Below are 20,531 nucleotides of genomic sequence, written 5' to 3' on the forward strand. Positions count from 1 at the left end.
AAGTATGAAGTTCTGCTACTGGGCTAAAGTGTTGCTGTGTGTCATTACAGGCTGGGGAGGGACTGGCTGAGTCGCAGCTTTGCTGAAGAGGCTGTGGGGTTACAGTGGATGTCTGGTTGAGTATGAGCCAACACCTCATAGCAAATAAGGTGAACCACAGACTGGGCTACATTAGGAGGAGTGTGGGCAATGGTAAAGGGAGGGTTCATCTCTAGAAAGCACTGGTGAGGCTCTGCCTGGAATGCGGTGTCCAGTTTCGGGTTCCCTAGTTCTAGGGAGATATTGAGAAACTGATGGAGTCCCCTTGAGGGCTACGAAAATTGTTAGGGGCCTAGAGAACCTGATGGTGAGGAGAAGATGAGGGATCTGGGCTTGTTAGGTTTGCAAGGAGAGGCCTAAGGGAGGAGAAATCTGTTGGCAACTACTTGATAGTGGCAGATAATGTATCAAGAGGCAGTCATCACAAATTGGGGCTTGGGAGGCTCAGACTGGACAATAGGACAAACTTTTTTACTAGGAGAGTAGTGCAGCAGGGGAAGAGGTTGGCTAGAAAGACTGTGGAACATCGTCCTTGAAGTTTTTTGAGACTCCGTCAGCCATAGCCACAGCTCATCAGATCTCGTCTTGGTGGTAAGCTGATGTTGAGCAGGAAGTTGGAGATGATGACCAGTATTTCTAAAGTGTTTTGGTAGCTGACAAAATGGGCAGTTTAGCACTTCTCTGACATGGTAAGCATATTATTAAGAGATATTCTGAAATTTATATATCAAGTCTATGTGAGATCATCATGGTATTAAACATATTTAAAACTGACTTTTCACATTATAACACTTTTGTAATTGAGCATCATCAGACTCCCTACCTTCAGGGTATGCTATTGGCCCAAATGAAAAATAGCTTTCTGCTGAGAAATGATTATAAGCTTCCTACACGACTGGGTATCAGATAAGATTCCGCGTTCATGTTGTTGATCTTCCACTAACGCAGAAAAATGGAGGAAAAGGTTCACTTCCTGGAGTAAATACCAAGATTTTGCTTCAATGACGCTGTGGACTTTAATCAGTAAAGAGAATCATTAGCCTAAAGCAGACAATTGAAAAATCAAGCATTAGTTTCAGAACTGAAAATTAAAAAAATAGAAGGTCTAACAATAATGTTGAGTAGAAATTGAGTAATACACACATTTTATGTCTGAAGTAATTATTTTGGTTTCTTAGAGGGAAAGACTTACTTTCTTTTGCTCATAAAAAAAGGGTGGCTCAAGTGAAGTGGATTTTTTTTGCTTAGATAGGAGATGGTTATTGTTGTGTAAACATCCAACTATTTCAGTCAGCAGCAGCTGTCAGTCTGCAGTGTCCTGTCGGCAGCAGCTGAGCTTCACCTCATCTGCATGTGAAGGCCATGGTGGTCAAGGAGCAAAACTAGTGAGTGTGGGGAAGAGGTTTCTGTCCTCATACTCAGGTGTTTGGGAGGCTGCTAGTACCAATATAAGATGCATAATAGCTTACAGTGTTACTCAATGACTGTGTGTAATGCTGGCAGCCATGAAGATTGCCATTAAGAGCTGGTATGAAATGAGAGATACAAGTTGTGTAGATAGGGCTGCTTTTTTTTCTTCTGAATAATGTATTCAGAAAAGTTGAAAAAGAAAAAATAAATCCTGGAAAGTGTCACTTCTGTTTCTTCAAAATAAGTTGGCTCTTCAAGGATGAGGGCTGATGCTTTTCTGTGCCCTTATGGAAATGTGCTGGATAAATACCAGTTAAAAGCTTTTTTTTTTTTCTTTTTTTCTTTTCCTCCTTTCCTCCACATTAGAATGAAATTAAGATGTGGAAATATACATCTGAATATAATACAGATTTTGAACTTTCCTCTGGCAGGTGTGATCTTATCACACAGAAATTAATGTTAGCAGAGCTTAGCACCTTCACAGTTTTAATATGCTCTTGCTGTTACTGGCTTTTGAGACCAGATGGATGGTCTGTGTACAAGTGAATGTGTAATATACCAATACGACTGTTGAAGTGCGTTAATCTCACACATATTTAGGACTAAAGAGGCCAAAAGGCAATAATTTCGGCCACCTAAAGGCTCAACGTTCCTGAAGCTTCACTGTAGCGTCTTATAAAAACCCTGATAATACAAAGATTTACACGAGAATGGAACTGTTTCTGTTGTGCATTCAAAAAACTAAACACATGTATAGATCTGTGCAGGGTGCTTTTTTTCGGTGTAGGATTTCTTTACTTAAAAATAGCCATTTAAAATTTATTCATTTCCTTCTTTTTTCTTAATGTGTTATTTCACCAGAAAAATGGCAAGTAGAAAAAACTTTTTTCTGCTTCTTAAGTTCTTAAATTGTAGTTGAGATGCAGTCTGTTTTATCTTCAGATATGACCAGCATTGCTGTAAATAATTTAAACAGCAGTGGCTTTTTTTTCTCAACACATAGGAAAAAATATTAAGATTAGGAAATAGTCTTTTCTTGGGAGGGGGAGAGGAGAAGAGGGATAGTTGGTGTGATACTAGCTTTTAAATAGAAGACCGATCAAAGGTACCAAGCGCACAGTAAAGCTGCATCTTCAAGAAGCCTTGTTACTGAGATTATAACATAAAGCATCCACAATGGGTCAGAACAAAGGTCCATGAAGTCCTACTATTCTGTATTGGAGAACGGTGAGTAGGAGGCGCTGGGGGAGAATAAAAGCATAGGGTATTTGTGCGGGGGTGCCCTGCCAAAGTGCTTTCCCTGTCTCCGGCTGCTTCCTCTGCAGCTCAGGGGCTTGGAGCTGGAGGTGGTGCCTTTCTATTCAGTAGCCTTCAGTGGACTGAGTGGAAGAAATAGGCCTGCTCACCTGAAGAGCCCTTGTCAATTATTGTAAAAAGCAGATGTAGGCATTAATATTGTTTTCTGTCTAAAGAAGAGAGCTTATCAGGTTCAGTGCATTGCAGTTACTGACTAGCTGTGTGTGCATGTGCGAATTGCCATTTTGCCAGAGGTGCAATTCACACCTGTCTATTCCAGCTGCAGTAGAAAGAGCTCGTTGCATGTGTTGAGGCTGGTTTCATATCTCCTTGTTTCAGAGAGTCTCTTCAGGGTCCCGTTACTGGGTCACGATCCTTATGTGCTGCCAATTTCTGACCCGTATTGCATGGGCTCTTAAACAACCTGCTTTGTATGTTGTCCGCCCCCTGAATCAGATGTCCCCCTTACCTTTTGGATTCTGGCTTATTTCTTTTGTTTCAGCAGCCATCTCTGTGTACATCAGGCACAGCTTGTTATCCCACTGTTTCCCCCAAAGACTGTGGTACCTAAGATTACTGTTTTCTGTGTGGGAGATGAGAAACCAGGGGCACATCTTCACTGCTTGCCTAAGCACCCCTGATACAGGCTACAAAGTCTCCATCACAAAACCCTGTGTGTATAGCTTTTGTCTACAATAGTGTGGTAGTAGCTTCTGAGTGGAGTCAAATAATTTGGGATACAAGTTCTCAAATTTTGAGTCTTGCTGATATAACACCACCATTTTACCAAGCAGGCTGTTGTCAATTACTTGCCAGCTGGTGAAACATTGGAAAGAGCCTGTCCTGGATGACTCTGTTCAAAGAGTTTGGAAATGCGGTGGAAATGGAGTAACCAAACAAGAGATTTTAAACAAGTACAGAAGAAACAAATGAGACAAGAAAAGATAGCCCAGGTGGAAGTGTGTGATAAGATTAGTGGGCTAATCCCCCCTGTGCTCATTTAGCTAGAAAAATAGACTCTGCTGTCTTGGTTTATTGTTGCTTAAAGTTCTATTAAACACTGCTAATATTTTTCTTTTTGGACAGATGCAAGCTGGAGGCAACATTTGTCTCCAGGCAGCAACAAACCTGTTAAAAGCCGCATGCCCTGACTATATGCTAGGGATTTTGTGTGCTCAGCTCTCTCCGCATCTTGCATATAGTTCCTTCCCAGCACATTTTTCATGAAAGTTTGTAGGGTCCATTGATGGCTGGAATATTTGTGGAATTTTGGGGCATGATTAGACGTGTTGATCAAGGGTTAGCATGTTATGGACTGACAAAAATACCACCAGAAGAGATGCATTTTCCATTTTTCACTTAGACCAAACTCAGTCGTGGGGTTGGTTTTTGGGGGTTTTTTTTTGGCAGTACAGGAAATCAACTAAGGCTTTTCAGTACTGTGCCAATAAAGTAGGTACTTAAAATTCTCTCCTGTAGATGATGCCACCATTCCAATGTATCGAAAAAGTCTGACACGTTGTTGTTTCGGCATCTTGTCCCTACTGTGGTTTGGAAGACTGTGTATGCATGAAAGAGTATTTACAACTTGAGCTGACGTGATTTAAGCTGGGAGCTAGTTAGTCATATACTCTTGTCTCATTGCATGTTGGCTGGGGAATGGTGAGAAAACTGGCACTAGTTTCCGAAGGATATATCAGGCAACCTGCTCTTTTTAGACTGTTAAAATTCTTCCTAGCTGAGCTAATGAGAGAGGTGTCAACTGTTGCAGGAAGCAGTGGGCTCCTAGGATGTTTTCATCAACTTGGATGCATCTTGGTCAATCCTCTAGCTGTTCCCCAGTGAGAATGACTGGAGCTGCAGCAGAAGAAAGGGAAAGGGAGATGATGCTTAGGCAGTAAAATAGTTTCTCTTACTTTAAAAGTTAGAGAAGTAGGCAAAGTCCTGGGAGAGCCAAAGCCTAGATTTTACTCCCTGCAGTGGATGCGTCTGTTGTCCAGTGACTTAAATTTAAGATATATAACAGTTCGCAAAATGGGGACCAGGCCCCGTAAGCTATCATGGGACTTTCTTTTGGAGTGAGTTTGAATGCTTCAGGCTGAAGAGAACGCAGTACTCTTAGGTGCATTTGAACTGCAAATTCAACTAGGGCCAGGAAATGAGCTAAAGCCCTAGACTGCTGCCTATCGTTAGTTTAGCCCCAGCTCTGTTTGGGACCATTCCGCTTCTTAGCTCCTGCACACATCTGCCAGGGAAGGGTGCTTAGCTTTAGCAGGGAGGGGGGGGGAACTGCTTGGTGCTGCTTGTCCTCAGGACCAAGAATGAACCCTTGGCCACCTTTTCTTTGGCAGTACTGCTGTTGCCTGTCTCCCACTTTCTGGCAAGCCATTGAAACACTGTATTGTTGCATAAAATGTGGGAACTACCACCAGCTTACCTTCTTCTGCCAATATTTTAAGGAAAAAATGAGAGGCTGATTATTTGGACTTCAGGAGCAACATAAAGACTCATGTGCAGGCATGTATGTCAGGCTGTGAATCCCAGGCTTAGCATTGTTGTTAAGCCCTTAAATTTGGGAGGAAATCAGCTATAATCCTTTCTTCGCTGCTTCCTGTTTGTTGCTGTAGGTGATTCTCCTCTGACTGCTATAAAGCTAGTGCTAAATGTGTAATCTCTCCCATGGATTGTGTGAGTCATGTCAGAACCTGGGGATTCTCATTCCTGTGAGATGAATGCAAAACTAGAGTCACTGCTGACTGGAAGGAGAGCTGCTGTAAGTATGGGAGGAGTTTTAGTTGCCCCTGTTAAATTGGACAAGCTTCCTCTTCAGCATCTCCCTGTCTGCTTCCAGCATTGGTCTTCTGAACTCTTTGACTCCTCACACAGTGCTGGAGATTAGGCAACTGCAGACTGGGTCCTCTTGGATGGAGCAGGACAAGGTGCAGATCTACAGAGGGATTTTTAGAGTTGGATCTCATTTATGGGCTATGTACTTTCTGCATCTCATTTCTGAGAAAAGCACAAGAAACAGTTTCAAAACTTGGCCTCGATTCATGCAAAGGTAGTGTAATCAAAGTGCTGTGGCACAACTTGCAGCCCTGTGCAGCAGTCTTACTCCAGTAATACTCTCCGTCCTCATGCACGCACTGCAGTGCCTGTTGGGCAGCAAAGGTGGTGTTATCTTCAGCAACAATAATGGAAAAAACATCATTTTACTAGTCATCTTAGTTTCATGGTCTTAATACTTTTGAACTCATTTGCATGGCCCAGACGGTCTCTTGAAAAAAATAAACTTTTGAGTTCATTACCAGTCTGCAGTTCATTTTGTTTGGCTTCATGAATTTTGGGTGTTGTGCTGTTTTTCTGTGTGACCACCACCGCCTTGGTGCTCGCCCATTTCCTGGCTGTAAAGTAGATTTCACTTCTGATTTCCACGAGAAAAGTACACAGGGCATGCCCTGCAATTTAATTCAAGCCTGTGGTTGCAGAAAGACAGATAAGACAAGCGGGTCCTAGTGAGAGACCAGTAAATAAAATGGCCAAGTGCTTTAGTTTTGGTGAAATCCAGAGAAAAAAAATGCTTGAGACCTCTCAAACCTTGGAAAGGTGGCAGGTTCTGCAGCCATACAGTCAGAGGGTACAGGAAGGGCCCACTGATGTGAATATGTTGTTTTGTGCCTCCGACAGATACTGTTTCAGGCTGCTTGAACACTCAGGAAAATCATCACCCCTACAAGAGTTTCTCACTGCTAGTTCTGCAGACAAACAGGATAAAGATTTAATTTTGATAAATCAATGATGGTAGCTGGAATGGGGTTCTACAGTGAGCTTGTATTCCAGAGCTCCCAGTGAAGTGAGGTATGGTTATAACAGCAACAAAAGAAAAAAGTCAAGGAATATTAATTAAATGTAAATTGTCCTGGTACCTGATCTACTGAAAAGCAGCAGAGCCTAATTAGTAAACTAATAGTTCTCAAACACATTACAGGCTGCTTTGCACACACAGCCAGACTTACTACAGCAGGCCTATGATATAAACTTTAATATAAAGACATTAAATGCTTTAAAAGTATCTGGGAACTAAACCACTTCTTTTATCTTTTTTAGGTGATACTGTCACTATTGGAGATGTGTCTTTTAAACTCAAAACACCGAAGAACCCAGAGCTTGTTCCACAGAACTACAGTAAGAATCTGCTTTCCTTTCGAATGAGTTTCAAGGCTTTATTCAAAAAACTTCTACTCACTCAAGTCACCCCACTGACTTTACTGAAATTATCTAAGAAATATGTTTTGAAAAAGCATGCAATTTGGGGAAGGCTATCTTTGCTGAGTTCTCTACTGTATCTCTGGTTCAGCTGGTTATATAGGAATCCCTTAACTTTGAATTAACTTGTCCCATTGGTCAGTGGGACAGTAAAAGGGTCATTTGTGATTGTTTAAATATTTTGTTCAAAAGGGCTCTCATCCAGCAATTACTTCTGAAAATAATGTAGTAATCTCAAATGGTTTGCTTATAAAACTGTAGCAGTTTAAAATTATCATTCAGTTGCAGTATGATTATATGTCCTAGGAGTTTTCGGCTGTATGGCAGATGTATGGTGTTTTTTCTACTGTGATATTTAGTATTCCCAGATTGTCATGTTATTATCGTCAGCAAACATACAGATCTTTGCAATCCATCAAGTTAATGAGAAGTCGATTGCATAGTGATAAAAAATGCTATCAGATACTTACAAAAGACACAGCCAATTATGCACATTAACAATGGGCATACATGTACTTATTCACATTATGTTTTGATACCTTATTAAAAATGCCACATATTTGCAGCCATCCACATTTCCTCTTTGTTGAGGATACATGCTTCTTGTGCTTTTCCTTTTGTACCGTGGATCAGCAAGTGAATCATGTTTTCGTTGTGGCATTTCCTAGGGCAGTACAGGCCAACTATTTCCTGAGGATCCGAAATTATGAGTTGCCATTTGTTCAGTACTTTCACATGTAGGCTGCTGGATGTCTGAATTTAAATTACACGCACCACCACCACCCCCCCCCAACAACTGATTTTTCCACCCAGATAAATTTTCAGACCAAAACCAAGCACACATGGCATTCTAAAGGGATATATAAGTCTTATACTACTCTTAGACAGGGCCAAGCATTGAGAACGCCCAGTGACTGTCATTGCTGGGCTTGCAAAGTTCTACAGCTGGAAACTGAGTGTAGTAACTCACTTCAAGTGAATTTGATTTCCAGCATGTCTAAATTCATTCCATGACATTTTGAAGGAGACACCAAGAAAACTGCTGGGGGGCTGAGTTTTTTTATTTTTGTTTATTCTTTTAGAAGGATGGCATTGATAATATCAACAGTAGACCTGCCACTACACAGCTGGCAGGATGGCAGGTAACTGCTGGAAGAGAGATACCGAGGGCAAGAGGGACGTTACAGGTGTACAGGGAGTGCTACTGGTACAGTATCAGAAAGGGCAGGAGCTGCTGTGTGGTTTATATTGTTGTGTTCTTAGGCAATAGTACTTCAGGTCATCAGACAGGCTTTAGGTGGCCCTGCTTGAGCAGAAGAGTTGGACAAGATGACATCCAGGGGTCCCTTCCAAGCTTAACCGTTGTGTGTTTCTGTGATTCCTGACTTTGTAGTAACAGTGGGATAGCAGACCCGTGTTACTATTGACATGTTTAGATTACTGTTTCTTAACTCTACTCTGACCTGCAATATTTCTTCTGAAACGTTTGTCCTTTGAGAGGTGTAGCAGGAATATAGAATCATAGAACGGTTTGGGTTGGAAGGAACTTTTAAAGGTCATCTAGTCCAACTCCCCCTGCAATAAGCAGGGACATCTTCAACTCGATCAGGTCGCTCGGAGAGCAGCAATATAGAGAGGAAGATTTTGTTTGCTTTCAGTCCTTGACTAGAGTCAAGCCTGTGAGTAGTCTGGTGGGCCAGATCGCTGACCTGCATCTGGATCCTATAACCCTGTAGGCATCACACTGTGACGCTTTCCCACCAGGTGATCTAAGGTACCAAAGATGCCCAGTGCCATCTGTCAGCCCTTGCTGTTACGGGGTAGCCCATGAGGAAACGGTTTCTGTTTTGGACTGTAATGACAATTCCCACACTTCATGAGTTCTCTGGGAATGCGGCCAAACAGTTGAGAAATGCTGCTCTGCATTATTACTTTTTATAGCTTCTAAAATGATAGATGTTTGCTTTTCATCATTTATTTTGTATGCCTATTTTCTCATTTTTGTCATGAAGCAAGGACATCAGTTGTCTATGTCAACGACTAATGTGATCTGCTTCACTTCTTTACGTTTCTTGTAGAGTGTTTTGCTTTTTGGTTTTCTGTACTGTACCAAATGTGTTTATTTCGGAAAGTAAGAGAATTATGAAAACATTTGGTAGAATCAGAGATTTTTCTAGTTAACAATTATAGGAAGGAAAAAGTGGTTGAAAACTAATCTGATAGCAAAACATTATTAAACATGGAAGTGTACAGAATGATGGGATCCTAGCTAAAATCTGATACTGCAACTAAAAGTGAAATTTATTAGCACATATTAAGTGTATTATTAGTTGTATCTCTCTTTTTTCTTCAATAATCATGACTGAAAGGAGCCTCTGTCATGCTTGGGATACTGTTGTTCATCAGTATTCATGTACTTACAGTAGGATTACATAAGGTACAACATTTTACTTTTAAATCTAAATATTAAATTAGTTAAAATGAAGTAGGGTAGAATATTCATGTATTTATTAGCAGAAAATCCATTTCAAATACTTCAGTACAATTTCTTTGTATATTTAAATTGAGGAAATTTTTTTATCCCTTAGTGCTTAAGTTCTATGGTTAAGATACTGTGGAGAACAAAGATATATTCCTCTAGTGAAATTAAGTAGATTGTATTGGCTTCATGTCAATTATCTCCTCTTTGTGAGGCATTTAGAGAGTATGTGCATTACTTAAGATATTTTTTCTTGTTTTAACAGTACTTTTTGTTTTGCTGCATGAATGACTGCTGTAGATACAAGATCTCTTGGTGTGAAATAGATGAATGTAATTGCATATTTATACTTATCTATAAACTGAAATATTACATATTTTGAAATTTTATGATAGTAAATAATATTACATTTAAATGACCAAGATATTTACCTGATTTCTTTTAAACTAAGACTAGAAATAATTTGGTCATCCACTTAAGTGGGAAATATCCCTGAAAAGGTCTCAGACATTGTAATGTTTGCAGTGGAGTAAAAACTAAGAGGAGGGAATTGAAGCAGTTACAGTTCATTTACTAGTACTGCATATGATACTGTTTTCTAGCTCATCGTTTGTGTAGAATAGAATGTTTCTGCTTTTTTTTATTCTGCCAGATAAAAGCCATGTTAAAATGCAGTGATGTTGAAAGTGCCTATCTATAATTTACAGCAAATTTTAGGGATGTTACAACTTATTCTAAACTCAGCATCGTTATTCCAGGCTTAAAAATAGCCTTAAAAATCTGAAAAAAAATAGTATCGTGGAATGTAAATGTATTAAGTACCTACAAAACTTTAAATTTGTCATTTTGTCACATAATTGATACCAAAATATTTCATTCTTTGTGTTACCAGATTAAACTGATTTTTAACTCCTTTACTGAACCTTGTTACCTTTTGCAGAAATAGACAGGATAGGTACTGCTGGTTACCTTATATTTTCATGTCTTTGCTTTTCAGGTTTTATGCTAGGTACCTAGCAAGTTCTGTATGAAGTACTCCATTTTGTGTGTTAATGTAAAATATTAATTTGTTTTGCTGTTGTTGGCAAATGGCTTTTTCTCGGAAGATGATAATTAAAGGTACATAAAATCTGAATTGTTCTTATTTTTCTTTTTATAAGTGACAAGTAAAAATGAGTCATACACAAGGGAATTTTGTTAATGGGATTTCTGTCATAACTGTGTCTGGCACATTCTAGAAAGAGGGCACTTATTTTTGCACTGCTTGTTCTTTTATCAGTAAAAATAAAACCTACATTTTTAAAATATCACCATGCCTGAAAAGCATGATTGTTTCTTTAATTATACTTTGGAGAAACTTTGTATGGCTTTCCATGATATTTTAGATCTAAAATGGAATTGTGAGAATGCACATGATTTTTTAATTCTATTTTATTTTATTTTTATGTTGAGTTCATGTCAGTGCACTGCTTTTGTTAGTGGTTTCTGGAAATTTTATGAAAATGACGATGTACCTGATATTTCATGTATTTATTAATCTTGGCAAAACAATTCCTAACATAGCTCTTCCAGGACACTTTGTTCAACGATGGCAAATCCTTGTTAAGGCAGGAAAAGGGATGTTCTTTTGCAATAGCATGTCGGCTTTGCTGCTCTGTGAAGGTGCAAGTGCATTTGGGGGTTTGGCTTGTAGTCATGTTACGTGCAACTGCATTGAACTGTGGAAGACTAATTTCAAACCATGTGTGGTTTTGTGCCAGGTCTCCCGAGTCTGAGCACCTTCCCCAGTGTGTGATCAAAAGTGACGTGCATGTATACAAGGGGTTAAGTGATAAATCCTGTTAGTTTTGTCAGTTGAGATATATGGAAGACCAATTGTTGTGAGGAATTTAAGCAGAAGGTTTGTGCCTGTAACAATGAAATACAAAAAAAGTAGCACTAAATGGATTTCTGTGCCTGAAAGGGAGTTGTTTTAATGTTGAGGAAATTGGGGTTATTTCTCTGTAGTAGGCTCAGTGGTGCCAACAGTTGCTGTTGTTCTTCACCTGAAAGATCCGCAATTGCCTTAACAGTAAGACGCGTCTCTGTCCTTCTCCCAAAATAGTATGCACCATGTGCAGAAGCAGGGACAAGCGTGTGTGTTCAGTTATTGCTCAAAGTAAGTTCAGATCTGTGCTGGAACGTGTGTTCGTTCTTCTTTCTGTTAACTTTAAATCTGAGTGTCGGAGTGCAACGCGTTACAGAGACAGGTTGTATTGCAGCATGACTGTAATTTTGTGCTAACAAAGACTTTTGTCATTACATTTTTTCTTTCCTAGCCTAAGGAAAGATGTCTGTTGTCAGAAATGGTGATTATTTTAGCGGTTTGAGTTTTCATGTAGGCTTGCAACTGGTCTGCTACTTGGCTCTTACCACCTAATCCAAAATCTGAAATAGTGGGCGTTTTGTCAGTAGAGCTCTGAACGTTTTACACCATTATCCCTGTCTTGCCTATACTGAGAGCAAGGCGCAGGGAGACACAGGGACATGGAAACCTACAGCGGAGGTCTGAGTGGAGCTCAGGGAGTTGTCTGCGTTGTTCCTTGGGTCACAAAGCGGGGTCAGCTGAATCCGAACCGTTCCTGAGAGGTGTTTGTCCTCCTTGTTCTTAAAATCTGCTGGTGACGTAGATTCCAGAACCTCTTTGCACCCTTTACTCCAGTAATTAACCATTCTTTTGTGAAAAAAAGCTTTTTCTGATGCTTCATTTGGATGGTTTTGGACTTTTTTTTAGTTCCCTGGGACTTGTTCTGTCTAGCATAACCATGATGTACAGATAACTTTTTTCTTCACTGTGATTCTGTCTTGCATATTGGAAAACAGTTGTTATGATTTCCAGTCATTCATTTTTTAGACTGAGTTCCAGTTTCTTTTGATAATTCTTCTTGCTCTTTTCTAGAATCTCTTGAACTTTTTGGTGCTGGACTGAGCTGTTGCGCTCAAAAGCAGATACAGTATCTCCCTCCAGTTGGAGTTTGAGCTACAGATAAACTGCTCTGGCTATGTATTTCCCCTGCGAGTTGTACATGCAGCTAAGAATAGTTTCATTTATTCCATGTTTATATGTCACTAAGAGAAACTTAGTCTTCTGATTCCCATTCAGGGTTCCTTCCAGAAAGCTATTTGGTTTTACGTGATTCCTTTATATTCTCTTTTCATTTATACTCACGTGGAGAAACACGATTTACCTATGTAGATCTTAGAACTTCTTCTGAAGCAATCGACTCGGAGGAATTAACGATAAATGAGTTGAAGTAACTTTCCCCTTTCTAAGCCCCTGCAAAGACTTGCAACTTGTTTCCTTACCACCGCAAGAGCAAAAATTTTTGGAATGAAGACTGTTTCCGTGAAAAATTTATGAGGAAAAATAGTTATTCCAGTGAAAACTGTCTATGATGTAACCACGTTATGAGACTTTGAAAACTCTTTGGGCTCTGTGCATCAGCATAAAATTGGAAGAGCAGCAGTGTTTCCCTTGCGAAGGGCTGAATGAAAGCAGGGCGCATAGGAGTGCCTCCCTCTTCACCTTGGCCATGCTGCCTCCTTCACTGTGTCCCTGGGCAGCTCACGCTCTTCCTTCATCGTCCCTCAGCCTGAACAAGCTGTGAAATAAGCCTCAGCGAGCTCAGGGGGGGTTTTTAACATTTTCCCTTTTTGAAATGTGTTTATGTTTTTAGACAAAGGCCTCCTTCCTTGTCCCCTTCTTCCTCAAAACATATGTTATGGCAGCCGCCCCGGTGCTGGATGTACTGCAAACTGCTGTGGAAAGGACCCCCTTGGTAATCAGACGAGAGGGAGATCTTTTTCCCCTCGTGAACTTTTGCCTCTCCTGATAAAAGGAGCCGGTCTCAGACCCTGAACATGCACTGTAGCAAAGGTTCAGGGTATGCAGAGGTCTTTTTTTATTCTGTTGAAAATTATATTTATTGATCTTTTCTAAGTGCATGTTGGTTATTATGTGATTGACCATACTAGAGTCATACAGGGACACGAGCTCTAATGTATTTTGTACCACATCTGGAATAGATATTCTTGGGAATCAGTTCATTTAACTGTCTCTGAACAGTGGGAAGAGGTAGGTGTCTCCTTCATTTATGGGATTTCTTCTGTAGGAGGGACACAAGGACTTGCCAGCAGATACTGTCTGCTATCTCTAGTGAATCTTACGGCTTCAGTGAGCGTAGCATGTGCCAAGAATTCAAGTATGAGTGAACTGGAAAATTTCTGAGGCTAGCATAGCCATTTCAGTCTTGGTTTTATCAAAAGCTGATTTGTGGATCAAACAAGAGCAGCTGCTGCATTTGCTTCAAAAATCTATCTACAACATTTTCTTCTTTTCTTATTTGGGGATTTCTCCATTCAGCTTCAACTGCTCACTTTACAAAATGTTTGTGCAGATTCTGCTAGGTATTGTCCTACTTACCACGTATTACAAAGCAATAGAATGCAATTTCTTTCACTGGCCATCCTTGATACACAGGAATAGCAAATTGTAGCACCGACTACACTCCTGCATGTGCCAGATGGTGTCTTTGAGAATACACTGCAGAGGCTTCCTACGCACCATCCTGCAGATTAAGAGTATAGGGCCAGCTACTCAACTACTGCAAATCAGCAGAGTGCCACTAAACAGATTGTGCAAACCCAGTTTGCATTAGATGCTATCTGACTCATGGGATAATTAATAAAAATTGCTGTAATATATATGCTGATGCTTTTTTCAGCTAATTTGCCCTGTCTTCTAAATGTCATAGAAATGATTATATGGTGCTTGTAGTAAAGTTAATACACGGTACTTGAACAGGGAGGAATTTTTTCAAGTCATGTTAGAGAAAAAAAAGCTTTGCAACGCAGATACCATAGTACCAGTAGTCTAAATATATAGAAATAATATACAACATACTGTGTATGTGCATCTGAAGTTGCTTTTGGAAAGCATACTGTGCTTTGGAAACAGTTTATGCAGTATAGACTGCATGTACAAAGAACATTTTACATTCTTCTGATTTTAGAAGGATGTAACTGGGAAACTGAAGTAGGTTTAATATCTGGAGCGATGTACCAATATAATATGTTAGAATAGAAGGAACTGACAAGTGGAAGCTGCTGTCATGACAGTTCACCTTAGGGAATGCTTGCTTTGAATTGTTGGCATTATTTGTAACAGGCTTCCTTTCAGTGAGTTTGCAGATGGTCAGTGTGCTGACTTTGTGACTGCAAACATGTATTATAATTGATCCAGCTGTAGCCGTATATTAGGAGAATGATGTGAATGGTGAAGCAATGAAACCGTTTTCTAGGAAATGCATCAATAAGGAGTTATCTTTTGTGTTTTCTCAAAAAAAGCAAAGTTAGGAAATTATAGGAGACTTTTAAAAGTTGCATTTTTCATATTAATATTTCAGAGTAAATTTGGATTGTTTAAACACAGCGACAAGAATATATGCCCTTTAATTCCTTAAGGTTTGCAGGGGGATCTCATTCCTAAGATTTTAGATTTTTTGAATTCTGTACACTCATATTCTCTTTTACATAACAGTTTGTCTTGCAGATGCTGCCGAATGTTCTTAAATCCTGTTTCTGTTTATGGTACCGCTTTTAAGTCTGACCCAAGTTTTTTCCTGAGACCATCCTAAAAATAAAAAAAGATAGCTACACATATTAATGTGAATTACACCAGAGGCATTTGTTAGTCATGCTGTGTCAAAGCTGGTTTTGCCATGCTTCTAATGCATGACTTCTGACATGAAAGAATTCAGTGTTTCAGAAAGATTTCCAAGCTTATTTGTCCACTTTAAGTAAAGTAACTTTTTGGGGGGGGAAAGCTATTATAAAAATACACTACAGGCACATTGGCAAGTTCATACAGCAGGTAGAAGTAATAATGAATGTGCCTCGTGCCTCTCAGTGAGATCTCTGGCTTGCAATTTTAATAGTACCTTTAATATAACACTTTTTATTTGTGTGGTGCTTTCAAATTACCATACCTGTCCAGTAGCAAAGTTTGGACAAAGCAGTTCTTCTGGTGTGATGTATTAGTCTGTATTTCCCAGAAAGTATATGTAATAGGAACTTCCTTAATTTTCTTGAAAATCTCATAGAAAGGAACATGTTATTCTCTGTGAGGAATTTATTTGCATTCGGCCTGTTGTGTGTGGTACGTGTGATGTGCATTGCTTTTGGAAAACAGTATTGCAGCGAAGAAGAAGAAAATATTTTTACATTCATATGATCTTACCGTACCATATACGAAAGCTAATCCTGGGCATGCTAATGACAGTTGTTTAGAAAACAAACTGAAACAAAAAAGCAAACCTGAAATGTTTCTTTACAATTAATCTGATAATCCTAATGCATAGATTGCTCACCTATGTGTGTATGCTATTCCTGTTCATATTGGTGGTAAGGATACAGTAGATTTCTCTGGAAGCAGAGGTTTTCAAATGGTTTGTTTTCCTGAGTGCCAGACCAAAACATTCAGTTAAAATTTTTGATAAAGTTTTCCTTAGCCACCTTTATGCTTGAAAAATCTTCATTGAATCTCATACAGTCATTTAATACTGTTTCCTTGGTCTTACAAAAATGAATTTTAATTCTGGTATACAAAGATTCAACAGTGAACTGAAAGCCCTCAGAACTGAGGAGCACTATTGCTTGCCATCCTTAACTCTGCCCCGCATGTACTGCCTCCCCTGTCTCAGGAAAGCTGATGTAGAACCGAGGCTTGTTTCTTTAAATTTTGGCTTCTAATTACAACCAGGAATCACACTGAAAAAAGGTAAATAACCAAGTATTAATTTGAAGATTCCATTGCCTCTTGCTCCTCTCTTACTGTACTTCAGCATCCCAGATACCACCCTTGAGGCTCCAGCCTCAGACCTCATCATCGGTCTTGTCAGATTGTTCTGAAAGCAACCATATACATACATGCATACATAAATCTTCCTCCTGGCTTGCTTGTGTTCTCCTTCTCCTCCTGCACTAGCGCTTTTTGCTTGTGCCTGAGAAAGAGCCAGGCTTTGCTGGGGGGGTATGTAAAGGAGTATTCTGGGGATAGAGTGATGTACGGCAGTGGGAATGGTGCCCCTCCTTCAGTGTGCTCTTTCTACATGGTGCTTTCCAGTGCTGCCAGCATTTCCATATGTGTGATAAAGGTTTTAGTTTAATTATAATTAAGTTATTGCTTTTTAAAATAATAAGGGTATGGTATTCTTAATAGAAATAAGTGGATCTGCTTTGAGTTGTTTTTTATTACGCTTTTGGAAGCTGCGTGGTATTGATGTAGTGATATTGCAAGGTTTGCATTTCCTCGGTAATTTAATTCTGTGTTTTATTGTGTTAAAATGTAAACAGGAATGCAGTTGTCTTTTAAGAAAATAAGAAATTACATATGTCCCTGAACATTAATCTTAGTCGTGTGCAAGCACAGTATATATATTTTTTTTAAAGTTCATGATGCACAGAAGCATCGGGATATAGGCTGGATAAATATTTGCCAAATTATCAATAATGTATCTATATTATATTAACTGATGCTGAGAAACCCACTCAACATTGGGTAATAAAAAACAGTCTTTGCATTGATCAATTTAATGTGAATTGAGAATCAACTTTTTTTTTTTCTGTTTTTTGTTGGGGGTTTTTTTGAAGGATGAAGTTGGGCGGAGAAAAAGGCAATGGGTAAGACAGGTATATAAACTTACATGTAAATTAAGTAATCTAATATAAACTGTGTGTGGAATTCCCTGCTTTTCAGCTATCTGGCTTTAGGGCAGCATATCTTTGTGTCTTTGTTTTGGAGATAAGAACAAAAAAATGTGTGAACGGCCAGGTATCTAACACTTTTCAAAATTAAATAACAGTTCTTATCTTTGTGTTTCAAAGTGACAGATTCTTTGGCCCAGTCTGTAGTCTACCATTTAAGATGGATAATGCAGAAAGATCTTCTTGGCCAAGATGTCTTTCTTATTGGTCCTCCTGGGCCTCTCCGGCGATCTATTGCCATGCAATATCTGGTGAGTATGTTGGTTTAAGTTCTTGGAGACATAGTCAGTAATGTCAGTTAGTCATTCCTCTACTAGCCAAATGGTAAAAGGTAGTCCTAGAAAATCTTACAGCAAGCTACTTAGGAGGTAAATAAGTTTTTCATAAATGTGCTTTCCAAAGTTCAGTTTTTGTTATGGACAAATAGAAAGTACAGACATTTTAATACATGTTTTTCTGCTTAAACTCAGGGGGGGAAGATTTGGAAAACTGTGTTGCCATATGCTATCACAAATGGAGAAACAGTTTGTTCTAGGCATTATGTATGTTAGAAGATTAAGATATCTGCCTACTGTTACAGACAACAGATCGGTTTTGCTTCATTATATAAAAAAAAGAAATGAAGGAGAAGATTTGGGAGAGGAGTGTTCTGAGAAACATTTGGGAACAGTTACCGTGAGTGATTAGAACGAGTAGATGTGTGCATGATCCTCTCTTGGAATGTGGGAATGACTTGCCTACGTCCATCTGCGTGAACCGCGGCAGCACCAAGTGCAAAATTTCCCCTTTAAATTGTCAGTGCCCTTACATGATCAGGAAGAGGGGTTGTCTGCCTGAAAAGGTGATGTGAGTAGGACTTTGTCTGCCATGAGCTCTATCTGGAATCTGGTTGGGCAGAAGGATCACAAATGGAAGTGTATAAACAGTTGTCACAAAGATCAGCCATTCCTTTAAAAATCAAAAGATACTAATTCAAAGACTAGCTCTTAGACATGAAGCACACAGGAGAAAGGTGCAAGATTTTGAACTTTGGGAAGGAGAGCAAAGATTTCTTAATTCAGCAAACTAGATATGCAACTTGATAGCTTGATGCATTCCTTAAAATAAATGGGAAGAGTTTGGTATAACCTAAAAAGAGGACTTGGGAAACACCTGATATCAAGGCACAAGACATGGAATGTGTCTTGTTATTTTTATCACTGTTTGTATGCACCTGAGCTACATTAGAAAGGCTGCAGCTTACTGTTTCAATACCATGCTAAAAAATTACGTGAAGGCTGGTCGTTGCATGTGAGCTGATACATGCTGTGGGCCCTTTAATGAGGCTGTGTAAGCTTGGAAAACTTTTATCAGCTATTGCTGAAAGCTACTACTATGTGTTCATAAACAGGTCTAATTGTTGAAGAAAACTCTCCTGTATTTCACCTTCTGTTTTTTTCCTTTCATTATAAGAAATACAATTGTATCTACCTGCAGCATAAAGGAATTGGTGGCGTTGTAACCAATACGCACTTAAAAAGTGGAAAGGAAATAATTTTCATGGGTTTTTATATCTTTGCTTGATTTTTTCATACAACTATAGTTAAAAGCTGCCTCTTAAGAGAGATCTGTTAAATATATCATACTTTTAATTGAGGGTAAGGGCTAAGAGCATTTCAGCATGAATCTGTTTCCTAGTAGAACACATGATAACTCAGATATGGAAGTAGTAAGAACATGAGGGACTTTTTTTTCCTTTAACATAGAAAATTGTCTATATATCTCATACTGAATCAAAATAAACAAACCAATAACCTAAGGGTTCTGATTTTTTGAATAGTCTATAATTTTACAGATGCAGACTGCATCTTATGACATTAAAGGGAGAGAGGATAAGAACAATATAGTTCATCAGTGTACTGGCAAAGCCTGTGCAGGTAATAATCACAACTGTGTCACAGTATAAGTGTTACTGAACAGTGAGAGTTGAAGCTTTTCGATCTTTTACGGTAAACTTCTGATTTTTATTCATGACTTGCAGATGCTGATTGTTTTTCAGAGTCCAGAACCAGAAGATTAACTTACAGGATGTTACAGATGTTCAATGGAAAGAATATATAGCTGGTTATTATGGTTTTAGAACAGGTTTGGGGAAAATAAAAGTTTATTGAGCAGAAATTCAAACCATTTTGTTTGAAGCAGAACACCCTGTAAACAGTTTAAAAATAAGAGATATTAGATTTTGTTTGGAGTTACTTCAGATCACTATGATGCTGCCTAGAGCTCTTTTGTACAATTATACCACTAGGCCTATTGTTGAAGTTCACTTACTGGGGTTATAGTCTTATTTTTGTAATAACTTTAGACTATTGTCCACAGGAGCTAACAAAGCGGGAGGTTGAATATATCGCGCTATCAAGGGACACCACAGAAACCGACCTCAAACAGCGACGTGAGATCCGAGATGGTAGTGCTTTTTATCTTGATCAGGCAAGTTGCAGTCACATGCCACCTAATTATTGTTTACAAGTAGTTTGAAGGAAGTTATGGTTTATATGATGAAAAATTAGTATGTGGATTACAGACTTGACTGACCTGTTTCTGATGCAGTTAGAAAGTCTCACGTAACAGTCTTGATCTCGTTATTACTGAAAATGTTATCTTTACCCAAATCCAAGATTACTCTGTCTCTTAAGAGTACTACAGGTTTGATTTAGGCAGACTGTTTTTGGTATGCTTCTGGAACAAGGAGTGAGATCCATTCTGTGCAAGTTAGACAAGCACTTTTCTTGGTGTGTCTCTTCCCTAACACTTTTAGCACATTGGATGTATTCCTGAAGTGAATCTTCTGATCTAGTTTCATTGAAAAAAAAGTCTAGTTCGTGTATTTTAAGACTGCTCTGTGTTGTGAAACTAAGGCACAGTAAATGGAGACAACTGGGAGATTTGATTTGAAAGGTCACTGCTGATCTGGACTAAAATAATGATTTAAGCACTCCTGCCATCAGTATTGCGCCAACTCATTAGCTGATTTAGTACAACCATAGAGTGACTTAGGTTAGGAAAGATTTGTCTTTGTAAGCTATCAATGGCATGTCTCCCTTTTGATTATGCAGGTAAAATCTATGCTTCATTTACAATGTCTATTTTCCTAGATACCTAAAATTTGTATACAAGTTAGGTTCTAATTAAATAGGGTGGGTCAGTTCCTCTGATGTAGTGTGAATTTAAATGTGTTATCTAAACCAGTTTTCAGTTG

At 39.0% G+C, this 20,531-nt stretch overlaps 1 protein-coding gene across 1 annotated transcript in view; it reads left to right on the forward strand.

The window, feature by feature from the left end:
- The first annotated feature begins 6,856 nt into the window (after window positions 1-6,856).
- The window catches only part of VWA8 (von Willebrand factor A domain containing 8), a 101,664-nt gene continuing 87,989 nt past the window's right edge, over window positions 6,857-20,531 (forward strand). The window contains exons 1-3 of the mRNA XM_010576497.1: window positions 6,857-6,930; window positions 17,414-17,544; window positions 19,652-19,762. Of these exons, the coding sequence (XP_010574799.1) occupies window position 6,930; window positions 17,414-17,544; window positions 19,652-19,762 (243 nt within the window). The 5' untranslated portion in view covers window positions 6,857-6,929. The remainder of the gene's footprint in view (window positions 6,931-17,413; window positions 17,545-19,651; window positions 19,763-20,531) is intronic.

Source organism: Haliaeetus leucocephalus, unplaced genomic scaffold, assembly GCF_000737465.1.
Source record: "Haliaeetus leucocephalus isolate CR32 unplaced genomic scaffold, Haliaeetus_leucocephalus-4.0 Scaffold32, whole genome shotgun sequence".
Lineage (NCBI taxonomy): Eukaryota > Metazoa > Chordata > Aves > Accipitriformes > Accipitridae > Haliaeetus > Haliaeetus leucocephalus.